Source organism: Salmo salar, chromosome ssa18 (assembly GCF_905237065.1).
Source record: "Salmo salar chromosome ssa18, Ssal_v3.1, whole genome shotgun sequence".
Lineage (NCBI taxonomy): Eukaryota > Metazoa > Chordata > Actinopteri > Salmoniformes > Salmonidae > Salmo > Salmo salar.
Window position 1 is genome coordinate 49,005,231 of NC_059459.1, and position 26,677 is coordinate 49,031,907.

At 46.5% G+C, this 26,677-nt stretch overlaps 1 protein-coding gene across 39 annotated transcripts in view; it reads left to right on the plus strand.

The window, feature by feature from the left end:
• LOC106577222 (ankyrin-3) overlaps positions 1-26,677 on the plus strand; it is a 587,325-nt gene that overhangs the window by 513,007 nt on the left and 47,641 nt on the right. For 25 of the 39 annotated variants that reach the window (XM_045701215.1, XM_045701221.1, XM_045701212.1 and 22 more), the window contains 9 exons: positions 5,671-5,825; positions 10,275-10,486; positions 10,881-11,185; positions 14,687-14,915; positions 15,639-15,764; positions 17,085-17,210; positions 17,631-17,657; positions 18,841-18,922; positions 20,120-25,951. In XM_045701215.1, the coding sequence (XP_045557171.1) occupies positions 5,671-5,825; positions 10,275-10,486; positions 10,881-11,185; positions 14,687-14,915; positions 15,639-15,764; positions 17,085-17,210; positions 17,631-17,657; positions 18,841-18,922; positions 20,120-25,951 (7,094 nt within the window). Of the gene's footprint in view, positions 1-5,670; positions 5,826-10,274; positions 10,487-10,880; positions 11,186-11,229; positions 11,885-11,909; positions 12,181-14,686; positions 14,916-15,638; positions 15,765-17,084; positions 17,211-17,630; positions 17,658-18,840; positions 18,923-20,119; positions 25,952-26,677 lie in introns of those variants that run through there. The other 14 variants (XM_045701233.1, XM_045701238.1, XM_045701235.1 and 11 more) reach the window with 7 other exon arrangements.

Consider the following 26,677-nt stretch of genomic DNA (forward strand, 5'->3'; position numbering starts at 1 on the left):
GTAGAGCATTGCAATAGTCCAGCCTGGAAGTAACAAAAGCATGGATTAATTTTTCTGCGTCATTTTTGGACAGAAAGTTTCTGATTTTTGCAATATTACGTAGATGGAAAAAAGCTGTCCTTGAAACAGTCTTGATATGTTCTTCAAAAGAGAGATCAGGGTCCAGAGTAACGCCGAGGTCCTTCACAGTTTTATTTGAGACGACTGTACAACCATCCAGATTAATTGTCAGATTCAACAGAAGATCTCTTTGTTTCTTGGGACCTAGAACAAGCATCTCTGTTTTGTCCGAGTTTAAAAGTAGAAAGTTTGCAGCCATCCACTTCTTTATGTCTGAAACACAGGCTTCTAGCAAGGGCAATTTTGGGGCTTCACCATGTTTCATTGACATGTACAGCTGTGTGTCGTCCGCATAGCAGTGAAATTTAACATTATGTTTTCGAATGACATCCCCAAGAGGTAAAATATATAGTGAAAACAATAGTGGTCCTAAAACGGAACCTTGAGGAACACCGAAATTTACAATTGATTTGTCAGAGGACAAACCATTCACAGAGACAAACTGATATATTTCCGACAGATAAGATCTAAACCAGGCCAGAACTTGTCCATGTAGACCAATTTGGGTTTCCAATCTCTCCAAAAGAATGTGGTGATCGATGGTATCAAAAGCGGCACTAAGATCTAGGAGCACGAGGACAGATGCAGAGCCTCGGTCTGACGTCATTAAAAGGTCATTTACCACCTTCACAAGTGCAGTCTCAGTGCTATGATGGGGTCTAAAACCAGACTGAAGCGTCTAATGATGTCTTAGAGGTAGCGCCACAGGACTAGCCTCCACACAGTGATGCTAATGATGTCTTAGAGGTAGCATCACAGGATTAGCCTCCACACAGTGATGCTAATGATGTCTTAGAGGTAGCATCACAGGACTAGCCTCCACACAGTGATGCTAATGATGTCTTAGAGGTAGCATCACAGAACTAGCCTCCACACAGTGATGCTAATGGTGTCTTAGAGGACTAGCCTCCACACAGTGATGCTAATGGTGTCTTAGAGGTAGCATCACAGAACTAGCCTCCACACAGTGATGCTAATGATGTCTTAGCGGTAGCATCACAGACAACTTTAGGTGTGGTCAGATGGCCATTTGTTCTGTTTTGTAGGAATGCCAGTTTGTTGCTCATATCATCTTCTGTGTCTCTTATCGCTGCTTGGATGTGACTCAGTAAACTGCACCTTCCTAGAAAGCTCCCATGTCTAGACGATGGAGAGATGTTGGTTAGCCGAGTCCTGCAGCTGGGGCCACCAGGAACTAAGTTTATTGGGTAGGAGGAGCATCCCTTAGAGAGACATCAGACTGTCCATGATAGATAATATTAGGACCATCCCATAGAGCAGGGGTTCCCAAACTTTTTCACTCTGGGCCCCCCTTTCCAGGGGAACATCCCGTGCAAAACCCCCCACTCCGGCCTGCGCGAGCGTGGGCCACGTCTATTTATATGGGCTCAAGCACTGTTCTTGTTGGTGTTGAGAAGTTTGCATGTTAAAAGCGTTGTATTCATGTGATATTTGAGTGACAAAAAAATTACAACAATATCTATTGGCTAAAAAACCTAAGTGAAAAAATGACTAACATGACAAGAGGAACTGTAATTATACTATTACAACTGTCAAGAGTAAGTTTAAAGTTTATTTAAGTTTAAGTAAGTTTATTTTTATTTAAAAAATTATTGGGGGGGCACGCACCACAGTTTGGGAACCACTGCCATGCTAGGTAATATTAGCACCATCTCCATGACGACCATGTGATTACCACTGCCATAGAGAGATGTCAAGCTGTCCATGCTAGGTAATATTAGCACCATCTCCATGACGACCATGTGATTACCACTGCCATAGAGACGTCAGGCTGTCCATGCTAGGTAATATTAGCACCATCTCCATGACGACCATGTGATTACCACTGCCATTGAGAGACATCAGGCTGTCCATGCTAGGTAATATTAGCACCATCTCCATGACGACCATGTGATTACCACTGCCATAGAGACATCAGGCTGTCCATGCTAGGTAATATTAGCACCATCTCCATGACGACCATGTGATTACCACTGCCATAGAGAGACGTCAGGCTGTCCATGCTAGGTAATATTATCACCATCTCCATGACGACCATGCGATTACCACTGCCATAGAGAGACGTCAGGCTGTCCATGCTAGGTAATATTATCACCATCTCCATGACGACCATGCGATTACCACTGCCATAGAGAGACGTCAGGCTGTCCATGCTAGGTAATATTATCACCATCTCCATGACGACCATGCGATTACCACTGCCATAGAGAGACGTCAGGCTGTCCATGCTAGGTAATATTATCACCATCTCCATGACGACCATGTGATTACCACTGCCATAGAGAGACGTCAGGCTGTCCATGCTAGGTAATATTAGCACCATCTCCATGACGACCATGTGATTACCAGTGCCATAGAGAGACGTCAGGCTGTCCATGCTAGGTAATATTAGCACCATCTCCATGACGGCCATGTGATTACCACTGTCATAGAGATATCAGGCTGTCCATGCTAGGTAATATTATCACCATCTCCATGACGACCATGTGATTACCACTGCCATAGAGAGATGTCAAGCTGTCCATGCTAGGTAATATTAGCACCATCTCCATGATGACCATGTGATTACCACTGCCATAGAGACGTCAGGCTGTCCATGCTAGGTAATATTAGCACCATCTCCATGACGACCATGTGATTACCACTGCCATAGAGAGACGTCAGGCTGTCCATGCTAGCTAATATTAGTACCATCTCCATGACGACCATGTGATTACCACTGCCATAGAGAGACGTCAGGCTGTCCATGCTAGGTAATATTAGCACCATCTCCATGACGACCATGTGATTACCACTGCCATAGAGACGTCAGGCTGTCCATGCTAGGTAATATTAGCACCATCTCCATGACGACCATGTGATTACCACTGCCATAGAGAGATGTCAAGCTGTCCATGCTAGGTAATATTATCACCATCTCCATGACGACCATGTGATTACCACTGCCATAGAGAGACGTCAGGCTGTCCATGCTAGGTAATATTAGTACCATCTCCATGACGACCATGTGATTACCACTGCCATAGAGAGACGTCAGGCTGTCCATGCTAGGTAATATTAGCACCATCTCCATGACGACCATGTGATTACCACTGCCATAGAGAGACGTCAGGCTGTCCATGCTAGGTAATATTAGCACCATCTCCATGACGACCATGTGATACCACTGACATAGAGACGTCAGGCTGTCCATGCTAGGTAATATTAGCACCATCTCCATGACGACCATGTGATTACCACTGCCATAGAGAGACGTCAGGCTGTCCATGCTAGGTAATATTATCACCATCTCCATGACGACCATGTGATTACCACTGCCATAGAGAGACGTCAGGCTGTCCATGCTAGGTAATATTATCACCATCTCCATGACGACCATGTGATTACCACTGCCATAGAGAGACGTCAGGCTGTCCATGCTAGGTAATATTAGCACCATCTCCATGACGACCATGCGATTACCACTGCCATAGAGAGACGTCAGGCTGTCCATGCTAGGTAATATTATCACCATCTCCATGACGACCATGCGATTACCACTGCCATAGAGAGACGTCAGGCTGTCCATGCTAGGTAATATTATCACCATCTCCATGACGACCATGCGATTACCACAGCCATAGAGAGACGTCAGGCTGTCCATGCTAGGTAATATTATCACCATCTCCATGACGACCATGCGATTACCACAGCCATAGAGAGACGTCAGGCTGTCCATGCTAGGTAATATTATCACCATCTCCATGACGACCATGCGATTACCACTGCCATAGAGAGACCTCAGGCTGTCCATGCTAGGTAATATTAGCACCATCTCCATGACGACCATGCGATTACCACTGCCATAGAGAGACGTCAGGCTGTCCATGCTAGGTAATATTATCACCATCTCCATGACGACCATGCGATTACCACTGCCATAGAGAGACGTCAGGCTGTCCATGCTAGGTAATATTATCACCATCTCCATGACGACCATGCGATTACCACTGCCATAGAGAGACGTCAGGCTGTCCATGCTAGGTAATATTATCACCATCTCCATGACGACCATGCGATTACCACTGCCATAGAGAGACGTCAGGCTGTCCATGCTAGGTAATATTATCACCATCTCCATGACGACCATGCGATTACCACTGCCATAGAGAGACATCAGGCTGTCCATGCTAGTTAATATTAGCACCATCTCCATGACGACCATGCGATTACCACTGCCATAGAGAGACATCAGGCTGTCCATGCTAGGTAATATTATCACCATCTCCATGACGACCATGCGATTACCACTGCCATAGAGAGACGTCAGGTTGTCCATGCTAGGTAATATTATCACCATCTCCATGACGACCATGCGATTACCACTGCCATAGAGAGGCGTCAGGCTGTCCATGCTAGGTAATATTATCACCATCTCCATGACGACCATGTGATTACCACTGCCATAGAGAGACATCAGGCTGTCCATGCTAGCTAATATGAGCACCATCTCCATGACGACCATGTGATTCTGAGTTCTAACCCCCTCCATTCGTATCTGTGTTGAATCTTTCAGTGGACGTTGTGTGTCACTGAAATGTGTTGCCTGTTAGCTTGTGCTAGCTTGGGCTTTTCCCCTCCTGGCTGTTTCAGCTCTTCCTGCTTGTTGGGCATGATACTCACTGCTGCACCAGTATCCTGCTATCAGGACTGTTGATCCTTTCCCATGTTTGGTTACTAGCCTGAAACCTCCCTTAACAATATGAGATAACTTTGATCTGAATGATGGAGAAGGCTGGGTCTCTATGTCCTCAGTCTCTGAGAGGTTTCTTCTCCCCTCACTAGGTCACTTTAACGTCCAGAAGGGGAGTAGATTGCAAGGAGGGACTTACATCTTGACATTTGTTTCATACAAGTTTTCAATTTGCTAGATAACATACAAAATGAGGCTACATATAAATTATTCCTCTTGAGTTATGTTTTGTGTGTAATTCTCCTCTGTGGCGTTTCATAGGATACAGTTATAACATGGCTACATCACTGGTTCTTCTCCAGTTCTGTGTCATTCTGAGATCTCGTACTGGGACTCTGTATCTCCACTGGTTCTTCTCCAGTTCTGTGTCATTCTGAGATCTCGTACTGGGACTCTGTACCTCCACATAGTGCAGCTTCTCGTCAGCTTCAGACTTGTCTAACTGCTCCATGCATCGCGTCTGTTCTAATAAACACAGCTTACTGACGTATGTTCCCATTCCATTACAGATGCTACCATGAAAGCCTTTCAGGTCTATGTTCCCATTCCATTACAGATGCTACCATGAAAGCCTTTCAGGTCTATGTGGTCTGCATGTGCACCTCCCATCCTCATCTTCAATACCTCTCCAACAACAACGTCCGATATGAGTATAGAAGTCACGTGACATCATACCAACAGCATCTTCACCTCTCCTCTGTCATCCCAGTTGGCTCAGGAGGGGCGTCCATATTGGAGCTGTAGCGTTGTAGTTTCTGTGTAACCACTGAGAAAGCCCTGTGGTTTCCCCCTTACAGCCCTGTGATCGTGGAGATCCCCCATTTTGGTTCTATGAGGGGGAAGGAGAGGGAGCTGATCATGCTGAGGAGTGAGAATGGAGAGACCTGGAAGGAACATCAGTACGACTGCAAGACTGATGACCTCAATGAGCTGCTCAACGGCATGGATGAAGGTTTGGACTTTATTATAGGACTATCATTGAGATGGATGAAGGTTTGGACTATTATAGGACTATCATTGAGATGGATGAAGGTTTGGACTATATTATAGGACTATCATTGAGATGGATGAAGGTTTGGACTATATTATAGGACTATCATTGAGATGGATGAAGGTTTGGACTATATTATAGGACTATCATTGAGATGGATGAAGGTTTGGACTATATTATAGGACAATCATTGAGATGGATGAAGGTTTGGACTATACTATAGGACTATCATTGAGATGGATGACGGTTTGGACTATATTATAGGACTATCATTGAGATGGATGAAGGTTTGGACTTTTATCTACCTCCACAGAGCTGGACAGTTCTGTGTGATAATCATTCTGTCTCTACCTCCACAGAGCTGGACAATTCAGTGTGATAATCATTCTGTTGTCTCTACCTCCACAGAGCTGGACAGTTCAGTGTGATAATAATTCTGTTGTCTCTTTCTCCTCAGAACTGGACAGTTCAGTGTGATAATCATTCTGTTGTCTCTACCTCCACAGAGCTGGACAGTTCAGTGTAATAATAATTATGTTGTCTCTACCTCCACAGAGCTGGACAGTTCAGTGTAATAATCATTCTGTTGTCTCTACCTCCACAGAGCTGGACAGTTCAGTGTGATAATCATTCTGTTGTCTCTACCTCCACAGAGCTGGACAGGTCAGTGTGATAATCATTCTGTTGTCTCTACCTGGACAGTTCAGTGTGATAATCATTCTGTTGTCTCTACCTCCACAGAGCTGGACAGTTCAGTGTGATAATCCTTCTGTTGTCTCTACCTCCACAGAGCTGGACAGTTCAGTGTGATAATCATTCTGTTGTCTCTACCTCCACAGAGCTGGACAGTTCAGTGTGATAATCATTCTGTTTTCTCTACCTCCACAGAGCTGGACAGTTCAGTGTGATAATCATTCTGTTGTCTCTACCTCCACAGAGCCGGACAGTTCAGTGTGATAATCATTCTGTTGTCTCTACCTCCACAGAGCAGGACAGTTCAGTGTGATAATCATTCTGTTGTCTCTACCTCCACAGAGCCGGACAGTTCAGTGTGATAATCATTCTGTTGTCTCTACCTCCACAGAGCCGGACAGTTCAGTGTGATAATCATTCTGTTGTCTCTACCTCCACAGAGCCGGACAGTTCAGTGTGATAATCATTCTGTTGTCTCTACCTCCACAGAGCTGGACAGTTCAGTGTGATAATCATTCTGTTGTGTCTACCTCCACAGAGCTAGACAGTTCAGCATAAAAATAATTATGTTGTCTATACCTCCACAGAGCTGGACAGTTCAGCGTGATAATCATTCTGTTGTCTCTACCTCCACAGAGCCGGACAGTTCAGTGTGATAATCATTCTATTGTCTCTACCTCCACAGAGCCGGACAGTTCAGTGTGATAATCATTCTGTTGTCTCTACCTCCACAGAGCTGGACAGTTCAGTGTGATAATCATTCTGTTGTCTCTACCTCCACAGAGCTGGACAGTTCAGTGTAATAATCATTCTGTTGTCTCTACCTCCACAGAGCTGGACAGTTCAGTGTGATAATCATTCTGTTGTCTCTACCTCCACAGAGCTGGACAGTTCAGTTTGATAATCATTCTGTTGTCTCTACCTCCACAGAGCTGGACAGTTCAGTGTAATAATCATTCTGTTGTCTCTACCTCCACAGAGCCGGACAGTTCAGTGTGATAATCATTCTGTTGTCTCTACCTCCACAGAGCCGGACAGTTCAGTGTGATAATCATTCTGTTGTCTCTACCTCTTCAGAGCCGGACAGTTCAGTGTGATAATCATTCTGTTGTCTCTACCTCGTCAGAGCTGGACAGTTCAGTGTGATAATCATTCTGTTGTCTCTACCTCCACAGTGCTGGACAGTTCAGTGTGATAATCATTATGTTGTCTCTACCTCCACAGAGCTGGACAGTTCAGTGTGATAATCATTCTGTTGTCTCTACCTCCACAGAGCTGGACAGTTCAGTGTAATAATCATTCTGTTGTCTCTACCTCCACAGATCTGGACAGTTCAGTGTAATAATCATTCTGTTGTCTCTACCTCCACAGAGCTGGACAGTTCAGTGTGATAATCCTTCTGTTGTCTCTACCTCCACAGAGCTGGACAGTTCAGTGTGATAATCATTCTGTTGTCTCTACCTCCACAGAGCTGGACAGTTCAGTGTAATAATCATTCTGTTGTCTCTACCTCCACAGAGCTGGATAGTTCAGTGTTATAATCATTCTGTTGTCTCTACCTCCACAGAGCTGGACAGTTCAGTGTGATAATCATTCTGTTGTCTCTACCTCCACAGAGCTGGACAGTTCAGTGTAATAATCATTCTGTTGTCTACCTCCACAGAGCTGGACAGTTCAGTGTTATAATCATTCTGTTGTCTCTACCTCCACAGAGCTGGACAGTTCAGTGTGATAATCCTTCTGTTGTCTCTACCTCCACAGAGCTGGACAGTTCAGTGTGATAATCATTCTGTTGTCTCTACCTCCACAGAGCTGGACAGTTCAGTGTAATAATCATTCTGTTGTCTCTACCTCCACAGAGCTGGATAGTTCAGTGTTATAATCATTCTGTTGTCTCTACCTCCACAGAGCTGGACAGTTCAGTGTGATAATCATTCTGTTGTCTCTACCTCCACAGAGCTGGACAGTTCAGTGTGATAATCATTCTGTTTTCTCTACCTCCACAGAGCTGGACAGTTCAGTGTAATAATCATTCTGTTGTCTCTACCTCCACAGAGCTGGACAGTTCAGTGTGATAATCATTCTGTTGTCTCTACCTCCACAGAGCTGGACAGTTCAGTTTGATAATCATTCTGTTGTCTCTACCTCCACAGAGCTGGACAGTTCAGTGTAATAATCATTCTGTTGTCTCTACCTCCACAGAGCCGGACAGTTCAGTGTGATAATCATTCTGTTGTCTCTACCTCCGCAGTGCCGGACAGTTCAGTGTGATAATCATTCTGTTGTCTCTACCTCTTCAGAGCCGGACAGTTCAGTGTGATAATCATTCTGTTGTCTCTACCTCGTCAGAGCTGGACAGTTCAGTGTGATAATCATTCTGTTGTCTCTACCTCCACAGTGCTGGACAGTTCAGTGTGATAATCATTATGTTGTCTCTACCTCCACAGAGCTGGACAGTTCAGTGTGATAATCATTCTGTTGTCTCTACCTCCACAGAGCTGGACAGTTCAGTGTAATAATCATTCTGTTGTCTCTACCTCCACAGATCTGGACAGTTCAGTGTAATAATCATTCTGTTGTCTCTACCTCCACAGAGCTGGACAGTTCAGTGTGATAATCCTTCTGTTGTCTCTACCTCCACAGAGCTGGACAGTTCAGTGTGATAATCATTCTGTTGTCTCTACCTCCACAGAGCTGGACAGTTCAGTGTAATAATCATTCTGTTGTCTCTACCTCCACAGAGCTGGATAGTTCAGTGTTATAATCATTCTGTTGTCTCTACCTCCACAGAGCTGGACAGTTCAGTGTGATAATCATTCTGTTGTCTCTACCTCCACAGAGCTGGACAGTTCAGTGTAATAATCATTCTGTTGTCTACCTCCACAGAGCTGGACAGTTCAGTGTTATAATCATTCTGTTGTCTCTACCTCCACAGAGCTGGACAGTTCAGTGTGATAATCCTTCTGTTGTCTCTACCTCCACAGAGCTGGACAGTTCAGTGTGATAATCATTCTGTTGTCTCTACCTCCACAGAGCTGGACAGTTCAGTGTAATAATCATTCTGTTGTCTCTACCTCCACAGAGCTGGATAGTTCAGTGTTATAATCATTCTGTTGTCTCTACCTCCACAGAGCTGGACAGTTCAGTGTGATAATCATTCTGTTGTCTCTACCTCCACAGAGCTGGACAGTTCAGTGTGATAATCATTCTGTTTTCTCTACCTCCACAGAGCTGGACAGTTCAGTGTGATAATCATTCTGTTGTCTCTACCTCCACAGAGCTGGACAGTTCAGTGTGATAATCATTCTGTTGTCTCTACCTCCACAGAGCCGGACAGTTCAGTGTGATAATCATTCTGTTGTCTCTACCGCCACAGAGCTGGACAGTTCAGTGTGATAATCATTCTGTTGTCTCTACCTCCACAGAGCTGGACAGTTCAGTGTAATAATCATTCTGTTGTCTCTACCTCCACAGAGCTGGACAGTTCAGTGTTATAATCATTCTGTTGTCTCTACCTCCACAGAGCTGGACAGTTCAGTGTGATAATCATTCTGTTGTCTCTACCTTCACAGAGCTGGACAGTTCAGTGTAATAATCATTCTGTTGTCTACCTCCACAGAGCTGGACAGTTCAGTGTTATAATCATTCTGTTGTCTCTACCTCCACAGAGCTGGACAGTTCAGTGTTATAATCATTCTGTTGTCTCTACCTCCACAGAGCTGGACAGTGCCAAGGAGCTGGAGAAGAAGCGTATCTGTCGCATCATCACCAAGGATTTCCCACAGTACTTTGCGGTGGTGTCTCGTATCAGACAGGAGAGCAGCCAGATGGGCCCTGAGGGAGGAGTCCTCTCCAGCCTGACACTTCCATTGGTCCAGGCCTCCTTCCCAGAGGGGGCGCTCACCAAGAAGATACGCGTGGGACTGCAGGTTGGTCTGTTCACTATACCTGAACTGTTCTGAGAACAGGTAAACCATCACACTGTACCTGAACTGTTCTGGGAACAGGTAAACCATCACACTGTACCTGAACTGTTCTGGGAACAGGTAAACCATCACACTGTACCTGAACTGTTTTGGGAACAGGTAAACCATCACACTGTACCTGAACTGTTCTGGGAACAGGTAAACCATCACACTGTACCTGAACTGTTCTGGGAACAGGTAAACCATCACACTGTACCTGAACTGTTCTGGGAACAGGTAAACCATCACACTGTGAGCAGAATTAATCACTTGTTGAATAAGGATAGGAGGCGTGTTTTGACTGAGGAACGGCATTTCTGATTGGCTTATTATGAACATCGATTCTGATTGGTTCTAGGCCCAGCCGGCTCCTGATGACATGGTGAAGAAGATCCTTGGTAACCGGGCGACATTCAGCCCCATAGTGACGGTGGAACCTCGACGCAGGAAGTTCCACAAACCCATCACCATGACGATCCCGGTCCCGCCCTTGTCAGGGGAGGGGGTTAGCAACGGCTACAAGGGAGACTCCACCCCCTGCCTGAGGTTGCTATGCAGCATCACCGGCGGAACCTCTCCTGCCCAATGGGAGGACATCACTGGGACCACGCCCCTAACCTTCGTCAATGACTGTGTCTCCTTCACCACCAATGTCTCTGCCAGGTAAGACTGTCTCCTTCACCACCAATGTCTCTGCCAGGTAAGACTGTCTCCTTCACCACCAATGTCTCTGCCAGGTAAGGCTGTCTCCTTCACCACCAGTCTCTGCCAGGTAAGGCTGTCTCCTTCACCACCAATGTCTCTGCCAGGTAAGACTGTCTCCTTCACCACCAATGTCTCTGCCAGGTAAGACTGTCTCCTTCACCACCAATGTCTCTGCCAGGTAAGACTGTCTCCTTCACCACCAATGTCACTGCCAGGTAAGACTGTCTCCTTCACCACCAGTCTCTGCCAGGTAAGACTGTCTCCTTCACCACCAATGTCTCTGCCAGGTAAGACTGTCTCCTTCACCACCAATGTCTCTGCCAGGTAAGGCTGACTCCTTCACCACCAATGTCTCTGCCAGGTAAGACTGCCTCCTTCACCACCAATGTCTCTGCCAGGTAAGGCTGACTCCTTCACCACCAATGTCTCTGCCAGGTAAGACTGTCTCCTTCACCACCAATGTCACTGCCAGGTAAGACTGTCTCCTTCACCACCAATGTCTCTGCCAGGTAAGGCTGTCTCCTTCACCACCAATGTCACTGCCAGGTAAGACTGCCTCCTTCACCACCAATGTCTCTGCCAGGTAAGACTGTCTCCTTCACCACCAATGTCACTGCCAGGTAAGGCTCTCTCCTTCACCACCAATGTCTCTGCCAGGTAAGGCTGTCTCCTTCACCACCGATGTCTCTGCCAGGTAAGACTGTCTCCTTCACCACCTGTTTCTGCCAGGTAAGACTGTCTCCTTCACCACCAATGTCTCTACCAGGTAAGGCTGTCTCCTTCACCACCAATGTCTCTGCCAGGTAAGACTGCCTCCTTCACCACCAATGTCTCTGCCAGGTAAGGCTGTCTCCTTCACCACCAATGTCTCTGCCAGGTAAGGCTGTGTCTCCTTCACCACCAATGTCTCTGCCAGGTAAGGCTGACTCCTTCACCACCAATGTCTCTGCCAGGTAAGGCTGTCTCCTTCACCACCAGTCTCTGCCAGGTAAGGCTGACTCCTTCACCACCAGTCTCTGCCAGGTAAGGCTGACTCCTTCACCACCAGTCTCTGCCAGGTAAGACTGTCTCCTTCACCACCAGTCTCTGCCAGGTAAGGCTGACTCCTTCACCACCATTGTCTCTACCAGGTAAGGCTGAGTTTAGTTAGACAACAGGTAACATAACTGGGTTTACTGGTTTTACTGGGTTATTAAGTCCATTTAAATGATTATAATACAGATTGAATAACAAAACAATACATTACATTTCAGAACATAAACTGAACAAAAATGGAAACTCAACATCCCAGAATTTCAACGATTTTACTGAGTTACAGTTCATATAAGGAAATCAGTAAATTGAAATGAATTCATTAGGCCATGAAGAGCTCAGTGACTTTCAACGTGGCACAGTCATAGGATGCCACCTTTCCAACAAGTCAGTTCATCACATGTCTGCCCTGCTACAGCTGCCCTGGTCAACTGTAAGTGCTGGTATTGTGAAGTGAAAACGCCTAGGAGCAACAACGGCTTAGCCACGAGGTGGTAGGCCACACAAGCTCACAGAACGGGACTGGAGAGACCTTAAGTGTGTAGTACGTAAAAATTGTCTGTCCTCGGTTGCAACACTCACTACCGAGTTTCAAACTGCCTCTGGATGCAACGTCAACACGAACTGTTCGTCTGGAGTTTCATGAATTGGGTTTCCATGGCCTAGCAGCCGCACACAAGCCTCAGATCACCATTATAACCTGTATCTGTCCTGTGTGTGTTTCTAACCTGTATCTGTCCTGTTCTGTGTGTGTTTATAACCTGTATCTGTCCTCTGTTCTGTGTGTGTTTATAACCTGTATCTGTCCTGTTCTGTGTGTTTATAACCTGTATCTGTCCTGTTCTGTGTGTTTATAACCCGTATCTGTCCTCTGTTCTGTGTGTGTTTATAACCCGTATCTGTCCTCTGTTCTGTGTGTGTTTATAACCTGTATCTGTCCTGTTCTATGTGTGTTTATAACCTGTATCTGTCCTCTGTTCTGTGTGTGTTTATAACCTGTATCTGTCCTGTTCTGTGTGTGTTTATAACCTGTATCTGTCCTGTTCTGTGTGTGTTTATAACCTGTATCTGTCCTGTTCTGTGTGTGTTTATAACCTGTATCTGTCCTGTTCTGTGTGTGTTTATAACCTGTATCTGTCCTGTTCTGTGTGTGTTTATAACCTGTATCTGTCCTGTTCTGTGTGTGTTTATAACCTGTATCTGTCCTGTTCTATGTGTGTTTAGAACCTGTATCTGTCCTCTGTTCTGTGTGTGTTTATAACCTGTATCTGTACTGTTCTGTGTGTGTTTATAACCTGTATCTGTACTGTTCTGTGTGTGTTTATAACCTGTATCTGTCCTGTTCTGTGTGTGTTTATAACCTGTATCTGTCCAGCTCTGTGTGTGTTTATAACCTGTATCTGTTCTGTGTGTGTTTATAACCTGTATCTGTCCTCTGTTCTGTGTGTGTTTATAACCTGTATCTGTCCTGTTCTGTGTGTTTATAACCTGTATCTGTCCTCTGTTCTGTGTGTGTTTATAACGTGTATCTGTCCTGTTCTATGTGTGTTTATAACCTGTATCTGTCCTCTGTTCTGTGTGTGTTTATAACCTGTATCTGTCCTGTTCTGTGTGTGTTTATAACCTGTATCTGTCCTGTTCTGTGTGTGTTTAAAACCTGTATCTGTCCTGTTCTGTGTGTGTTTATAACCTGTATCTGTTCTGTGTGTGTTTATAACCTGTATCTGTCCTGTTCTATGTGTGTTTATAACCTGTATCTGTCCTGTTCTGTGTGTGTTTATAACCTGTATCTGTCCTGTTCTGTGTGTGTTTAGAACCTGTATCTGTCCTGTTCTGTGTGTGTTTATAACCTGTATCTGTCCTGTTCTGTGTGTGTTTATAACCTGTATCTGTCCTCTGTTCTGTGTGTGTTTATAACCTGTATCTGTCCTGTTCTGTGTGTGTTTATAACCTGTATCTGTTCTGTGTGTGTTTATAACCTGTATCTGTCCTGTTCTGTGTGTGTTTATAACCTGTATCTGTCCTGTCCTGTGTGTGTTTATAACCTGTATCTGTCCTGTCCTGTGTGTGTTTATAACCTGTATCTGTCCTCTGTTCTGTGTGTGTTTATAACCTGTATCTGTCCTGTTCTGTGTGTTTATAACCTGTATCTGTCCTGTTCTGTGTGTTTATAACCCGTATCTGTCCTCTGTTCTGTGTGTGTGTATAACCTGTATCTGTCCTGTTCTGTGTGTGTTTATAACCTGTATCTGTCCTGTCCTGTGTGTGTTTATAACCTGTATCTGTCCTGTCCTTTGTGTGTTTATAACCTGTATCTGTCCTGTTCTGTGTGTGTTTATAACCTGTATCTGTTCTGTGTGTGTTTATGACCTGTATCTGTCCTGTTCTGTGTGTGTTTATAACCTGTATCTGTCCTGTGTGTTTCAGGTTCTGGCTTGCTGACTGCCACCAGATCCCAGAGACTGTAGGCCTGGCCACCCAGCTGTACAGAGAGCTCATCTGTGTTCCTTACATGGCCAAGTTCGTGGTGTTCGCCAAGATGAACGACCCTATGGAGTCCCGCCTGCGCTGCTTCTGTATGACAGACGACAAGGTGGACAAAACCCTGGAACAGCAGGAGAACTTTGAGGAAGTGGCCAGGAGCAAAGACATTGAGGTGGGATTCACCTGCTGCTTCCACTTCCTATGTACACCTCCTGCTCTCATCCATCACAATGCCGGGGAATGTATTCCTACACCATACATGATTCTAGAAGGGAATGTATTCCTACACCATACATGATTCTAGAAGGGAATGTATTCCTACACCATACATGATTCTAGAAGGGAATGTATTCCTACATCATACATGATTCTAGAAGGGAATGTATTCCTACATCATACATGATTCTAGAAGGGAATTTATTCCTACACCATACATGATTCTAGAAGGGAATGTATTCCTACACCATACATGATTCTAGAAGGACTTGAACACTGTATGGTTGGACCAAGCTGTGTGACCAGGATGTCATTATCAAATGTATTTGTCACATACACATGGTTAGCAGGTGTTAATGCGAGTGTAGCGAAATGCTTGTGCTTCTAGTTCAGACCATGCAGTAATATCTAACAAGTAATCTACCAATTCCACAACAACTACCTTATATACACAGAAGTGTAAAGGAATAAATAAGAATATGTACATAAAAATATATAAATGAGCGATGGCCAAACGGCATAGGCAAGATGCAGTAGATGGTATAGAGTACAGTATATACATATGAGATGAGTAATGTAGGGTATGTAAACATTATATAAAGTGTAAAAAGAAGCTGTTTTTCAGTCTCTCTGTTCCCGCTTTGATGCACCTGTACTGAATGATGATGTTGTGTCCTAGGTTCTGGAGGGGAGGCCCATCTATGTGGACTGCTATGGGAACTTAGCTCCTCTGGCCAAGGCTGGACAGCTATTGGTGCTCAACTTCTACGCATTCAAAGAGAACCGGCTTCCTTTCTGTGTGAAGGTACACATACTCTATTACTGTCTTGATGTTCTCCACTGACTCATGGCCTGGGTAGGAGGCTGCGTGATGTTCTCCACTGACTCATGGCCTGGGTAGGAAGCTGCGTGATGTTCTCCACTGACTCATGGCCTGGGTAGGAGGCTGCGTGATGTTCTCCACTTACTCATGGCCTGGGTAGGAGGCTACTTGATGTTCTCCACTGACTCATGGCCTGTGTAGGAGGCTGTGTGATGTTCTCCACTGACTCATGGCCTGGGTAGGAGGCTGCTTGATGTTCTCCACTGACTCATGGCCTGGGTAGGAGGCTGAGTGATTTTCTCCACTGACTCATGGCCTGGGTAGGAGGCTGCGTGATGTTCTCCACTGACTCATGGCCTGGGTAGGAGGCTGCTTGATGTTCTCCACTGACTCATGGCCTGGGTAGGATGCTGCGTGATGTTCTCCCCTGACTCATGGCCTGGGTAGGAGGCTGCTTGATGTTCTCCACTGACTCATGGCCTGGGTAGGAGGCTGCGTGATGTTCTCCACTGACTCATGGCCTGGGTAGGAGGCTGCTGGATGTTCTCCACTGACTCATGGCCTGGGTAGGAGGCTGCAACGGAACCAGTACGGATAGGAACAAACCTCTTTAGATCAAGGCCTGGAGGCCATAACCTCGTTCCATCCTGCCTCTTATTGATCTGTGACTGGCTTCCTGGACTCTGCTGCAGCAACAGGGCTTTCTGTCCCTCTGGACCCGGTGAGCCCTCCAACAGGTCCATTCTGACCCTGTCCGTACCTACTGAACTGGATCACTGGTTTTAATGAGTACTCTCCCTTCATGAACTCATTTTACCCTCAGGAACTCTTAGGATAGTGGTTTCCTGACATCACAGTAGTAGAGTTGATCTATATCATTAAGAGACGTAAACTGGGTGCATTCTTTCATGTGTTGAATATCCCCTAAATGCTTTGGTTCCTCTCCAGGTCAGAGACAACATATAGCATTAAGAGCCGTAAACCCTAAATGCTTTGGTTCCTCTCTAGGTCAGAGACAACAGCCAGGAGCCGTAAACCCTAAATGCTTTGGTTCCTCTCTAGGTCAGAGACAACATATAGCATTAAGAGCCATAAACCCTAAATGCTTTGGTTCCTCTCTAGGTCAGAGACAACATATAGCATTAAGAGCCGTAAACCCTAAATGCTTTGGTTCCTCTCTAGGTCAGAGACAACATATAGCATTAAGAGCCGTAAACCCTAAATGCTTTGGTTCCTCTCTAGGTCAGAGACAACATATAGCATTAAGAGCCATAAACCCTAAATGCTTTGGTTCCTCTCTAGGTCAGAGACAACAGCCAGGAGCCGTGTGGCCGTCTGACATTTCTGAAGGAGACCACTAAGACCGCTAAGGGTTTCCCCCAGACGGCCGTGTGTAACCTGAACATCACTCTCCCTGCGCTGAAGAAGGTAAGGCACTCAGCTGCCGTAATGGCTGTGTTCCATGTCATCCCCATCCTCATCCAGGGGGATAGAGCAGTATGCTAGAGGTGAAGTGCTTACTGAGTGTGTCTTTTATCTGTTTTGAGCTTCATAGTGGTTATCTTTGGCTGTTTCCTAGCCAACCAAATCTCCCATCTGATTTGGGATTTCATGCTTTGGCGCCTTGCTCTTTTTTTGAACTGGCTGACTTTGTGGTTGTTGCCGTGGTTTCTGTGGCTTCCAATCTGCTGTTAGTGTTAGATTTTCAATGCTGTTTGTTTTCTGTGTTTTTCTTTGCTGGCTTTGCGGTGGCTTCTCTAACGGTTTTCTGTCAATCACTCCTTTTTACATCCTGTCCATTCCCCTCCTTATTCCGCCTGCATCTGCAATGCATCTTGGGAACCCAAGGAAATGGAGTCAGACCCAGATGAAGAGGTAATATACAGTACCCTGGTGACCTTTACCCCTGTATCTCCATGGCTGTGCTTCTCTGGTGACCTTTACCCCTGTACCTCCATGGCTGTGCTTCTCTGGTGACCTTTACCCATTTCCTCCATGGCTGTGCTTCTCTGGTGACCTAGCGTTCAATAAGGCACTGCTCTTTGCTGTTCAATAAGGCACTGCTCTTTGCTGGTCAATATGGCACTGCTCTGTGTCCTCTGCTGCTGCCATTGGGTCATTTAGCTCTGCTTCTGTGAAGCTCCTGAACTGTTAGCATCTACATAGTGCATGATGTGTCCCAATGTAAACCCTTGGCTCTACGTCGACCCATCCATCCATGTCCCCTGATCTGTCCCTTTAGGAAAACACTCTTTAACTTAACCACGCAGCGCTGTTGGTGATTTACTACTTAGATTTTAATAACACTTTTCTACATTACCAATAAAGCCAAAGGAAATCAATTCATGGTTGATTTTCTTTACATATGTTGTTAATAGGCTACCGTTAAGGATGTAGATTGTTTTAATGTAACAATGTTGTAGTAACACTGACCAGTTCAGTTATCACAGTTCTTAGAAGAGACACAGTCAGTAAACTCACCCAGAGATACCACCCAGAGATACCACCCAGAGATACCACCCAGGGATACCACCCAGGGATACCACCCAGAGATACCACCCAGAGATACCACCCAGAGATACCACCCAGGGATACCACCCAGAGATACCACCCAGAGATACCACCCAGAGATACCACCCAGCTACTACCATTTACTGTCAGTTCCAAAACCCTACGTTTCAGATCCTATTGATCTGAGGAGTTGACCCAGAGATAGCTACTACCATTTACTGTCAGGTCCAAAACCCTACATTTCAGATCCTATTGATCTGAGGAGTTGACCCAGAGATAGCTACTACCATTTACTGTCAGGTCCAAAACCCTACGTTTCAGATCCTATTGATCTGAGGAGTTGACCCAGAGATACCACCCAGGGATACCACCCAGGGATACCACCCAGAGATACCACCCAGAGATACCACCCAGGGATACCACCCAGCTACTACCATTTACTGTCAGGTCCAAAACCCTACGTTTCAGATCCTATTGATCTGAGGAGTTGACCCAGAGATAGCTACTACCACTTAATGTCTAATAGGATGTTGTGTTGTCGTTGCAGACTGAAAAGCCAGAACGACGCCATACCTTTACATCTCTAACCTTACGTAAGCGGTACAGCTATCTCGCCGAGCCCGCCACGAGTGAGTGAGACATTTTCACTAACTTCTATAACAACAATAATAATAATATGCTTGGAGATGATTTGCATTAACATGTTGCATATTGGAGTGAACAATACAGATTATAGCTATTACATATTTATATGTGATATCTGCATATTCTCACCTACATAACTTGTATTGTAAGTCCAGATGCTTGTTTCTGACACGGTTTACTTTGCATGGTTTGGTTTGATTGGTGTTTTAACTTACTGTGCTGTGATTGGTTTGGTTTGATTGGTGTTTTAACTTACTGTGCTGTGATTGGTTTGGTTTGATTGGTGTTTTAACTTACTGTGCTGTGATTGGTTTGGTTTGATTGGTGTTTTAACTTACTGTGTTGTGCTTGGTTTGGTTTGATTAGTGTTTTCATTTACTGTGCTGTGCTTGCCCACAATGTTTTTATTTTTTTATTTAAGATATCATTTTTTTACCAGCAATAAAAATAACTCGAATCGCGCCACACAGATTTTGCTTTGATTGACTCACATAATGATTGGCTTTGTGATTGTATAGCGTTTCCTTTCTGTTGTAGGGAAATGCATGGAAGGTCGCTGCTGACTTTCTCTCAGCTGCTACAGTTTCCACCATAGTCGCTGGTCACTAAGGGGACTCAGTCTTGCATGACATGTAGAGATATCATGGAGCTGAAACCTAGAGCTGTGTTCTGCCATATATCTTGCTGTGATACAGACAGATGGAGGCTTCTGTATAGCGTCTACCTCTGTTTTGTCAGAACACCCTAATTTGGGGGGAAATGGAAAGGTGGAACATCAGACCGAACAGATAAAAGACACAGATTGATCTGCATAGCCAGAGGAATGTAGCACATCCCAAGTGTACAGAGAACAGTTTGATGTTATTCTGGGTTCTGTGCATTTGTCTTGTTGCCATGTTTATGTTTAGTTTGTCATGATCTTAAGTGGTTGTTTTGCTGTATGTTCTTCATTGGAGCTTCTTTTCCATCTTGCTGTGTAACGTTGTCGTAACCATGGATCATAGTGGATCATATTTCCTTTTACGGCTTCGTCATTCCCATTTCAACTCTTCATCAAAGTATTGTTCTTCCTCCCTTGATAATAGAAGCGTCACTGACACATTTTTTTCCCCCTCTGGTCTCTCTGTTTTTCAACCATTTTCTGTTGATTTTCTGTTGGATTTCATTTTGCTTATTTAAAGAAACAGTTGAGCGAAGCACAGCAAGAACACTGCCTGCTGGTTACACTCACAAACCTGTCTTTTCAACAAGATCTTACAAGGCATGGTCGGCTGCGCCTCTTCCCCACACTGTCCAAGCAAGGTGTGGACTGGGCTCCCTCTCCGGCTCACCGCCCAACACACCATCTGCATCGCCACTAAAGTCTGCCTGGTTGCTCTCCTCCGCCTCTCCAATCAAATCTACCCTCGGAGCCTCACCATCACATTCAGTCAAGTCCTCTGGCGACATAGCTTCTATACCTGTCAGATCCTATAGAACTATGGCCTCCCCTATTAAGACTGTTGTACAGCAGGCCCAGTACCCGGTCCAGGTCTCTGCCAGTCTGGTGTCCTCTTCCTCTAAACCTGGAGCAGATCCTGTCTTCATTAAAGGACTATCCAGCCCATTTTCTTCCAGGACCACCCCAGCCTCTAACACAGGGTCTGTTCCAGATAGATCAACCATAACTCAACCCGAATCTCCCAAGGGCACAGCCAACATGTACTCCTCTAGTTTACCCTTCAAATCAGTCCTGTCGTCTTCATCCTCCTCCCCTGTCAGAACCATTCCTGGCCTGTCCACTACTTCAGCTCCATCTAAGGGGAAGCCCCTCCCCTCTCTGTCCTCACCAGCCCACTCCTCAGAAGCCTCTGCTATGGTGAATGGATTAGTTTCTCCCATGAAGTACGCCTCTTCTTCTCAGTCCTCCTCCCCCTCTCCCTCCTCCCCCTGCTCCTGTTTGCTCTCTGATAGGTCTAGCAGTCTGCAGGAGAGGATACAGACCACCACTCACGCCGCCACTTCCAGTGTTAGTGCAGCTATAAATGAGGCCGAAAGGACATTTAACTCTTCAGGGTACGGAACACTCAAATCGGCGTCCTCGCGTAGATCTAACACCTCAACTTCTGTCTACGGCTCTATGAGGTCTCAAACCTCTTCCACCACCTCAGCAACACCCAATACAATGACTGTACCTGTATACTCTTTTCTCAATGTTGCGACCGAGTCCCAAATGAAAAAAGGGCCTGGGTCGCTGAAGATGTCGTCTGCAGACTCTCGCAGGTCAAAGACGGCGGTGAAGTCCCCTCCTTACATCACCCCCCCAGGGCTCACTCTAACCCCACCCTCCTCCCTATCCTCCAATCAGGACATCCTGAAAGACGTGGCCGATATGAAGGAGGACCTGATCAGGATGACGGCCATCTTGCAGACTGACCCCAGAACAGCCAGGAACGTTCAGTCTCAGACTCCTAAAGAGCCTAAGATGGAGGATGAGGAGCCCTTCACCATAGTAGAGAAAGTGAAGGAGGATCTAGTGAAAGTCAGTGAGATACTGACCAAGGATGTGGTGAGTGATAGTCAAGCCTGTAGAGGGAAGCCCTCCGAGGAGGAGTGGGAGGAGTTCTCTAAAGATGAGTTAGAAGAAGCCCAGCAAAGTGCTAAGGAATTCTTTCACCCTCCGTTTGACCCGAACACACTCTCCTTTAGGCCCCAGTCTATGCCCAGTAAAGAGTTGAATTTAGCCAAGGTTGTTGACTACCTGGCCAATGACATAGGTGCTAGTTCTCTTTCTAAGATGGCCGAGATGAAGAGCAGATATGAGGAGGCGAAAAGGGAAGGGGAGGACAAACAGAAACTAAAAAAACTCAAGATGCCTCCCTCAGGTATGCGTACCTCTGCCTCTGAGAAAGACTTATGTAAACTAGCAGAGTCATATTATGGACCTGACGCCATATTGGAGTCACCAGAGGACTTATCTCATGAGCAGGATAAGAGTCCTCTGTCAGACAGCGGCTTTGAAACCAGGAGTGAAAAGACTCCTTCAGCCCCCCAAAGTGCAGAGAGCACCGGGCCCAAACCCCCCTTCACTGACCCCATCCCTCCCTGCATCACTGAGACTAGGACCGAGGTGGTCCATATCAGGAGCTACGAGCACCCAGACGAACCCTGTGAGGTGCAGATGGAGGAGGCAGCCTCAGCATTGCCGGCCTGCATTGAACCAGAGGCCTCCTCCGCCATCAAAGACAAAGTCAAATCCTTCCAGATCAAAGTGTCTGACGACTCTGACTCTGTCGTTAGCAAGAGCATGAGGCTCAAAGAGGAGACCCACATCACCACCACCACGCGCATGGTTTACCACAAACCGCAGCTGAAAGACGGCTCGGAGAGGATGGAAGAGACCATGTCAGTCAGAGACATAATGAAAGCATTCCAGTCCGGAAGGGACCCCTCCAAAGAACTAGCTGGACTGTTTGAGCACAAGGCTGATCAGGACTCTGTCAAAGGGGATGAACTCACCCCTAGGTTTATTGATAATGACACTAAAGCCAAAAGAATAATGGAGGTTCACATAGAAAAAGAAGGAAACACATTCCAACCAACTGAGGTGATTATCAGGGAGACTAAGAAGATTCCAGACTCTTATTTCTATAAAGGAGACCACAGAATCCAAGAACTGCCTGATTACGACGAGGCGCAGCAGGAAGGGGAGGAGCTTACTGCCAATGACAGCCGGCCCAGCTCCACTCAGCTCATGGCCGATGACTCCTACAAAGCTCTCAAACTGCTCAGCCAGCACTCTGTAGAGTATCACGACGACGAGCTCTCTGAACTCAGGGGAGAGTCTTACAGGTTCGCTGAGAAGATGCTCCGTTCTGAGAAACTAGACATATCCCACTCTGATACAGAGGACTCTATGGCTGACCAAACACACCAAATTACCTCAGAGTCGCATGGGGCAGAGAGCGATTACGGTGAGAAAGAGGCCGTGCCCAGGAAAGAGTTCACTTTCAAGTCATCAAAGGATACATCCTCTAAGTCAGGTAAATGTTCTCATAAGGATGACAAGTTTGACAAAGTGACAGTGTTGCATTACACCACAGAGCCAGGCAGCCCAAAACATGCAGTGTGGATGCGTTTCACTGAGGACAAGCTGGACAGGAACAGAGAGAAGCTCATCTACGAGGACCGCGTGGATCAAACTGTCAAGGAAGCTGAGGAGAAACTGAGCGAGGTCTCTCAGTTTTTCCGTGACAAAACTGAGAAACTGAACGACGAACTGCAATCCCCGGAGAAAAAGCCTCCAAAGAGAGACCCCAGGGAGACCAGGTCTGGGCCCAGCTCCACCTGTAATAGCCCAGAGAAAACCCAGCAGAAAGCCAAGGCAGAGGGGGAGGAGTGGGGCAAGGGAAGGGGGAACAAACTGTTCAGTAGTACGACTGAGAGGAAGACCTCTAGTCTACCCAACAGTCCAGAGAGAGCTGTTCTCTCCCACTTCAGTGAGGATACATCCAAACAGCAGACAAAGGCAGAGGAATTCTCTGAGCCAACCCAGGTTAAAGCCTCCATCTCTAGAGTGAGCTCTGTTAGGATGAAGTTCGAATCAGAGGCTCAGAACCAAGATAAGAGTAGTCCTCAGCTAGTACAGTCCACACCCCCAGTCAGCAGACTGCAGGAGAACAAGCTGCCAGTGAATCAACTGTTCACTGGAGGAAAGACAACTATAGGGTCTGAGGCCACAGAGGAAGGAAGTCCTTTTAAAAAGATTCCAGAGAAACTCAAAGGACCTGCTTCCAATAGCAGTAAATCAGTTGTCTCATCAGCTGCCCCCAAACAATCAGGAGACAAACTGACTAATAAGAACCTACCATACACCATAGCCTTAAAACACCTAACAGGTCAGACTGATAAAGAATCAGAGAAAACAAGCCCATTGAGCCAGGAGAGTCAGGGCATTGAGATCAGTAAGGGTGTAAAGGGACCACCATCACATAGTCCTACACATGACGCACCCAAGGAGAACAGTGGGGAAGTTGAAAAAGAACAGGTTTCTATGAGGGATTCTCCTTCCAAACATGTTGCATCAAGTCCCACAACCAATAGGGTTGCTCATTCTGAACCTGTGTCTAAACACCATGGGGAAGCACAAAACAAGAATCTTAGAAAAAAGACAGAGTACCAGATCCCAGACAGGTCTGTGTCTAGTCACTCAGACAGCGATCAGTCAGAGAAAGCAAAACAAGACACAGTAACTAAGCCATCTGAAAAGACATCCCAAATCCCTATACTAAATAAGAACAGAATAAGGGTCAGCCCAGTAACAAGCCCTACAAAGACAGAAGAACTAACAGACACATCTCTTGAAATATTAGATAATGCACCAAAAGATTCTAACTTGAACAATGTGCATGACACTTGCACAAGAGAAATACAAGAGAGATTAGCACCAGAGAAAACCACCACCAGAGAAAACTTCAAAGGCATCAAAACATTACCTGTCTATGTGAGTGTCCAGGTGGGTAGGCAGGGAGAAAGAGAGGGCAGAGGAGGAGTACTGTACAAACAGAAACAGCCCTCTTCGCCTCAGGCCAGTCCTGACGATGACACGCTAGAGCAGGTATCTTTCATAGACAGCTCAGGGAAGAGTCCCCTCACCCCGGAGACCCCTAGCTCAGAGGAGATCAGCTATGACCTCACCTCCAGAACACCAGACTCCATCCTGGGCTTCACTCCCTTCCAGCCTAGCCCTATCCCAGAGGTCTCCGAGGACTCCTCAGAGGAGGAGCAGGGCCAGGTATTTTCCTTCAAGGACTTCAAACCAGAGACACCTAATGTCACAGCAGCTGACCTTAAGAATGGAAACCACCAGGCTGGACAGACACCTAAAGACAAAGGAGTAGCGTACATCCAATTCCCCCCTCCGCCTCCCCTGGACTCTGAGCAGTCCGGCCCCGAGGAGAAGAAGAAGAAGAAGGGATCATGTGGTTCCTCTGAGGCGGACATGGAGATGATGGAGGTCAACCTCCAGGAAGAGTATGATAAACACTTCCTCACAGAGCCCATCATCAGAGTCCAGCCCCCCTCCCCGGTCCCCCCCGGGGCTGACGACAGTGACTCCAGTGATGATGAGTCCGTCTTCCAGCCCATCTCTTTTAAGAAATACACCTTTAAGATCTCAGAGGGGCAGGAGCAGGAGATCAAGAATGGGTCCAAATCCCCAAAACAGGATAAAAACAGAAACAACAAAGAGCCAGGAAGTAACAAAACTAATGGAACTTATGAAGCTGGTAAAACAGAGGAGTACGACTCTGAACAGAATGGAAATGACCAGTCCATAACAGACTGTTCTATCGCCACGACGGCAGAGTTCTCTCATGACACTGACGCTACTGAGGTCGACTCCCTGGATGGGTATGACATGCAGGATGAGGACGATGGTCTGTGTGAGATAGACACTAAACCCTTCAGCCTGCCGGACAGCAGGAAGGACGTGTGGACCTCAGACAGCATGCTCCGGTCCTGCGACCGCTCCTTCAGTCAGACCAAACTAGAGGCCATTGAAGAGGAAAAAACACCGGAGGAGGAATCCAGAAAGGCTCAAGCTAAAAGTGATCCAGTTGACATAAAAACAGATGGGGCCATCTCTCAGGACCAGAAGGACAACGATGGGTTTTCTGATACATACTTTAGTTACAAGCTAGAGGAGGCGTTTGACTCTCCGTTTAAAACTGTTGCTACTAAAGGTCTGGACTTTGACCCCTGGTCCAGTGTAGGAGGAGACAATGAAGTGGTTGACGCCAGGATAAAAGACGACGAGCCGAAGCCGTTTGGGCTGGCAGCAGACGACAGGTCACAGGCCACGACCCCAGACACGACCCCTGCCAGAACACCGACCGATGATAGCACCACGCCGACTAGCGAGCCAAACCCGTTCCCCTTCCATGAAGGGAAGATGTTTGAGATGACTCGCAGTGGTGCGATTGACATGAGCAAGCGGGATATTGTTGAAGAAAGACTGCAGTTTTTTCAGATTGGTGAGCATAACTCTGAAGGGATGTCAGGGGTGTAAGGGACTAGGTCAGAAGGTCAGGTGTAATCATGTCACAGAATAGGGTAAAGGCCTCTAATGAGGCCCCTGTTAGACAAGCCTCTGACTGGGTAAAGGCCTCTAATGAGACCCTGTTAGACAAGCCGCTGACTGGGTAGAGGCCTCTAATGAGGCCCCTGTTAGACAAGCCTCTGTCTGACTGGGTAAAGGCCTCTAATGAGGCCCTGTTAGACAAGCCTCTGACTGGCTAGAGGCCTCTAATGAGGCCCCTGTTAGACCAACCCCGGACTGGGTAGAGACGCCTATAGAGGCCCCTGTTAGACCAGCCCCTGACTGGGTAGAGGCCCCTATAGAAGCCCCTGTTAGACCAGCCCCTGCCTGGGTAGAGGCCCCTATAGAGGACCCTGTTAGACCAGCCCCTGCCTGGGTAGAGGCCTCTAATGAGGCCCCTGTTAGACCAGCCCCTGCCTGGGTAGAGGCCTCTAATGAGGCCCCTATTAGACTAGCCCCTGACTGCGTAAATTCCTCTAATGAGGCCCCTGTTAGACCAGCCCCTGACTGGGTAGAGGCCCCTCCACAATATCAAGCCCCTGACTGTCTTTCAGACCACAGCCCCTGGCAGTACCATTCAGAGCATCACACCAGACCCTGGCAGCACCATTCAGAGCACCACACCAGCCCCTGGCAGTACCATTCAGAGCACCACACCAGA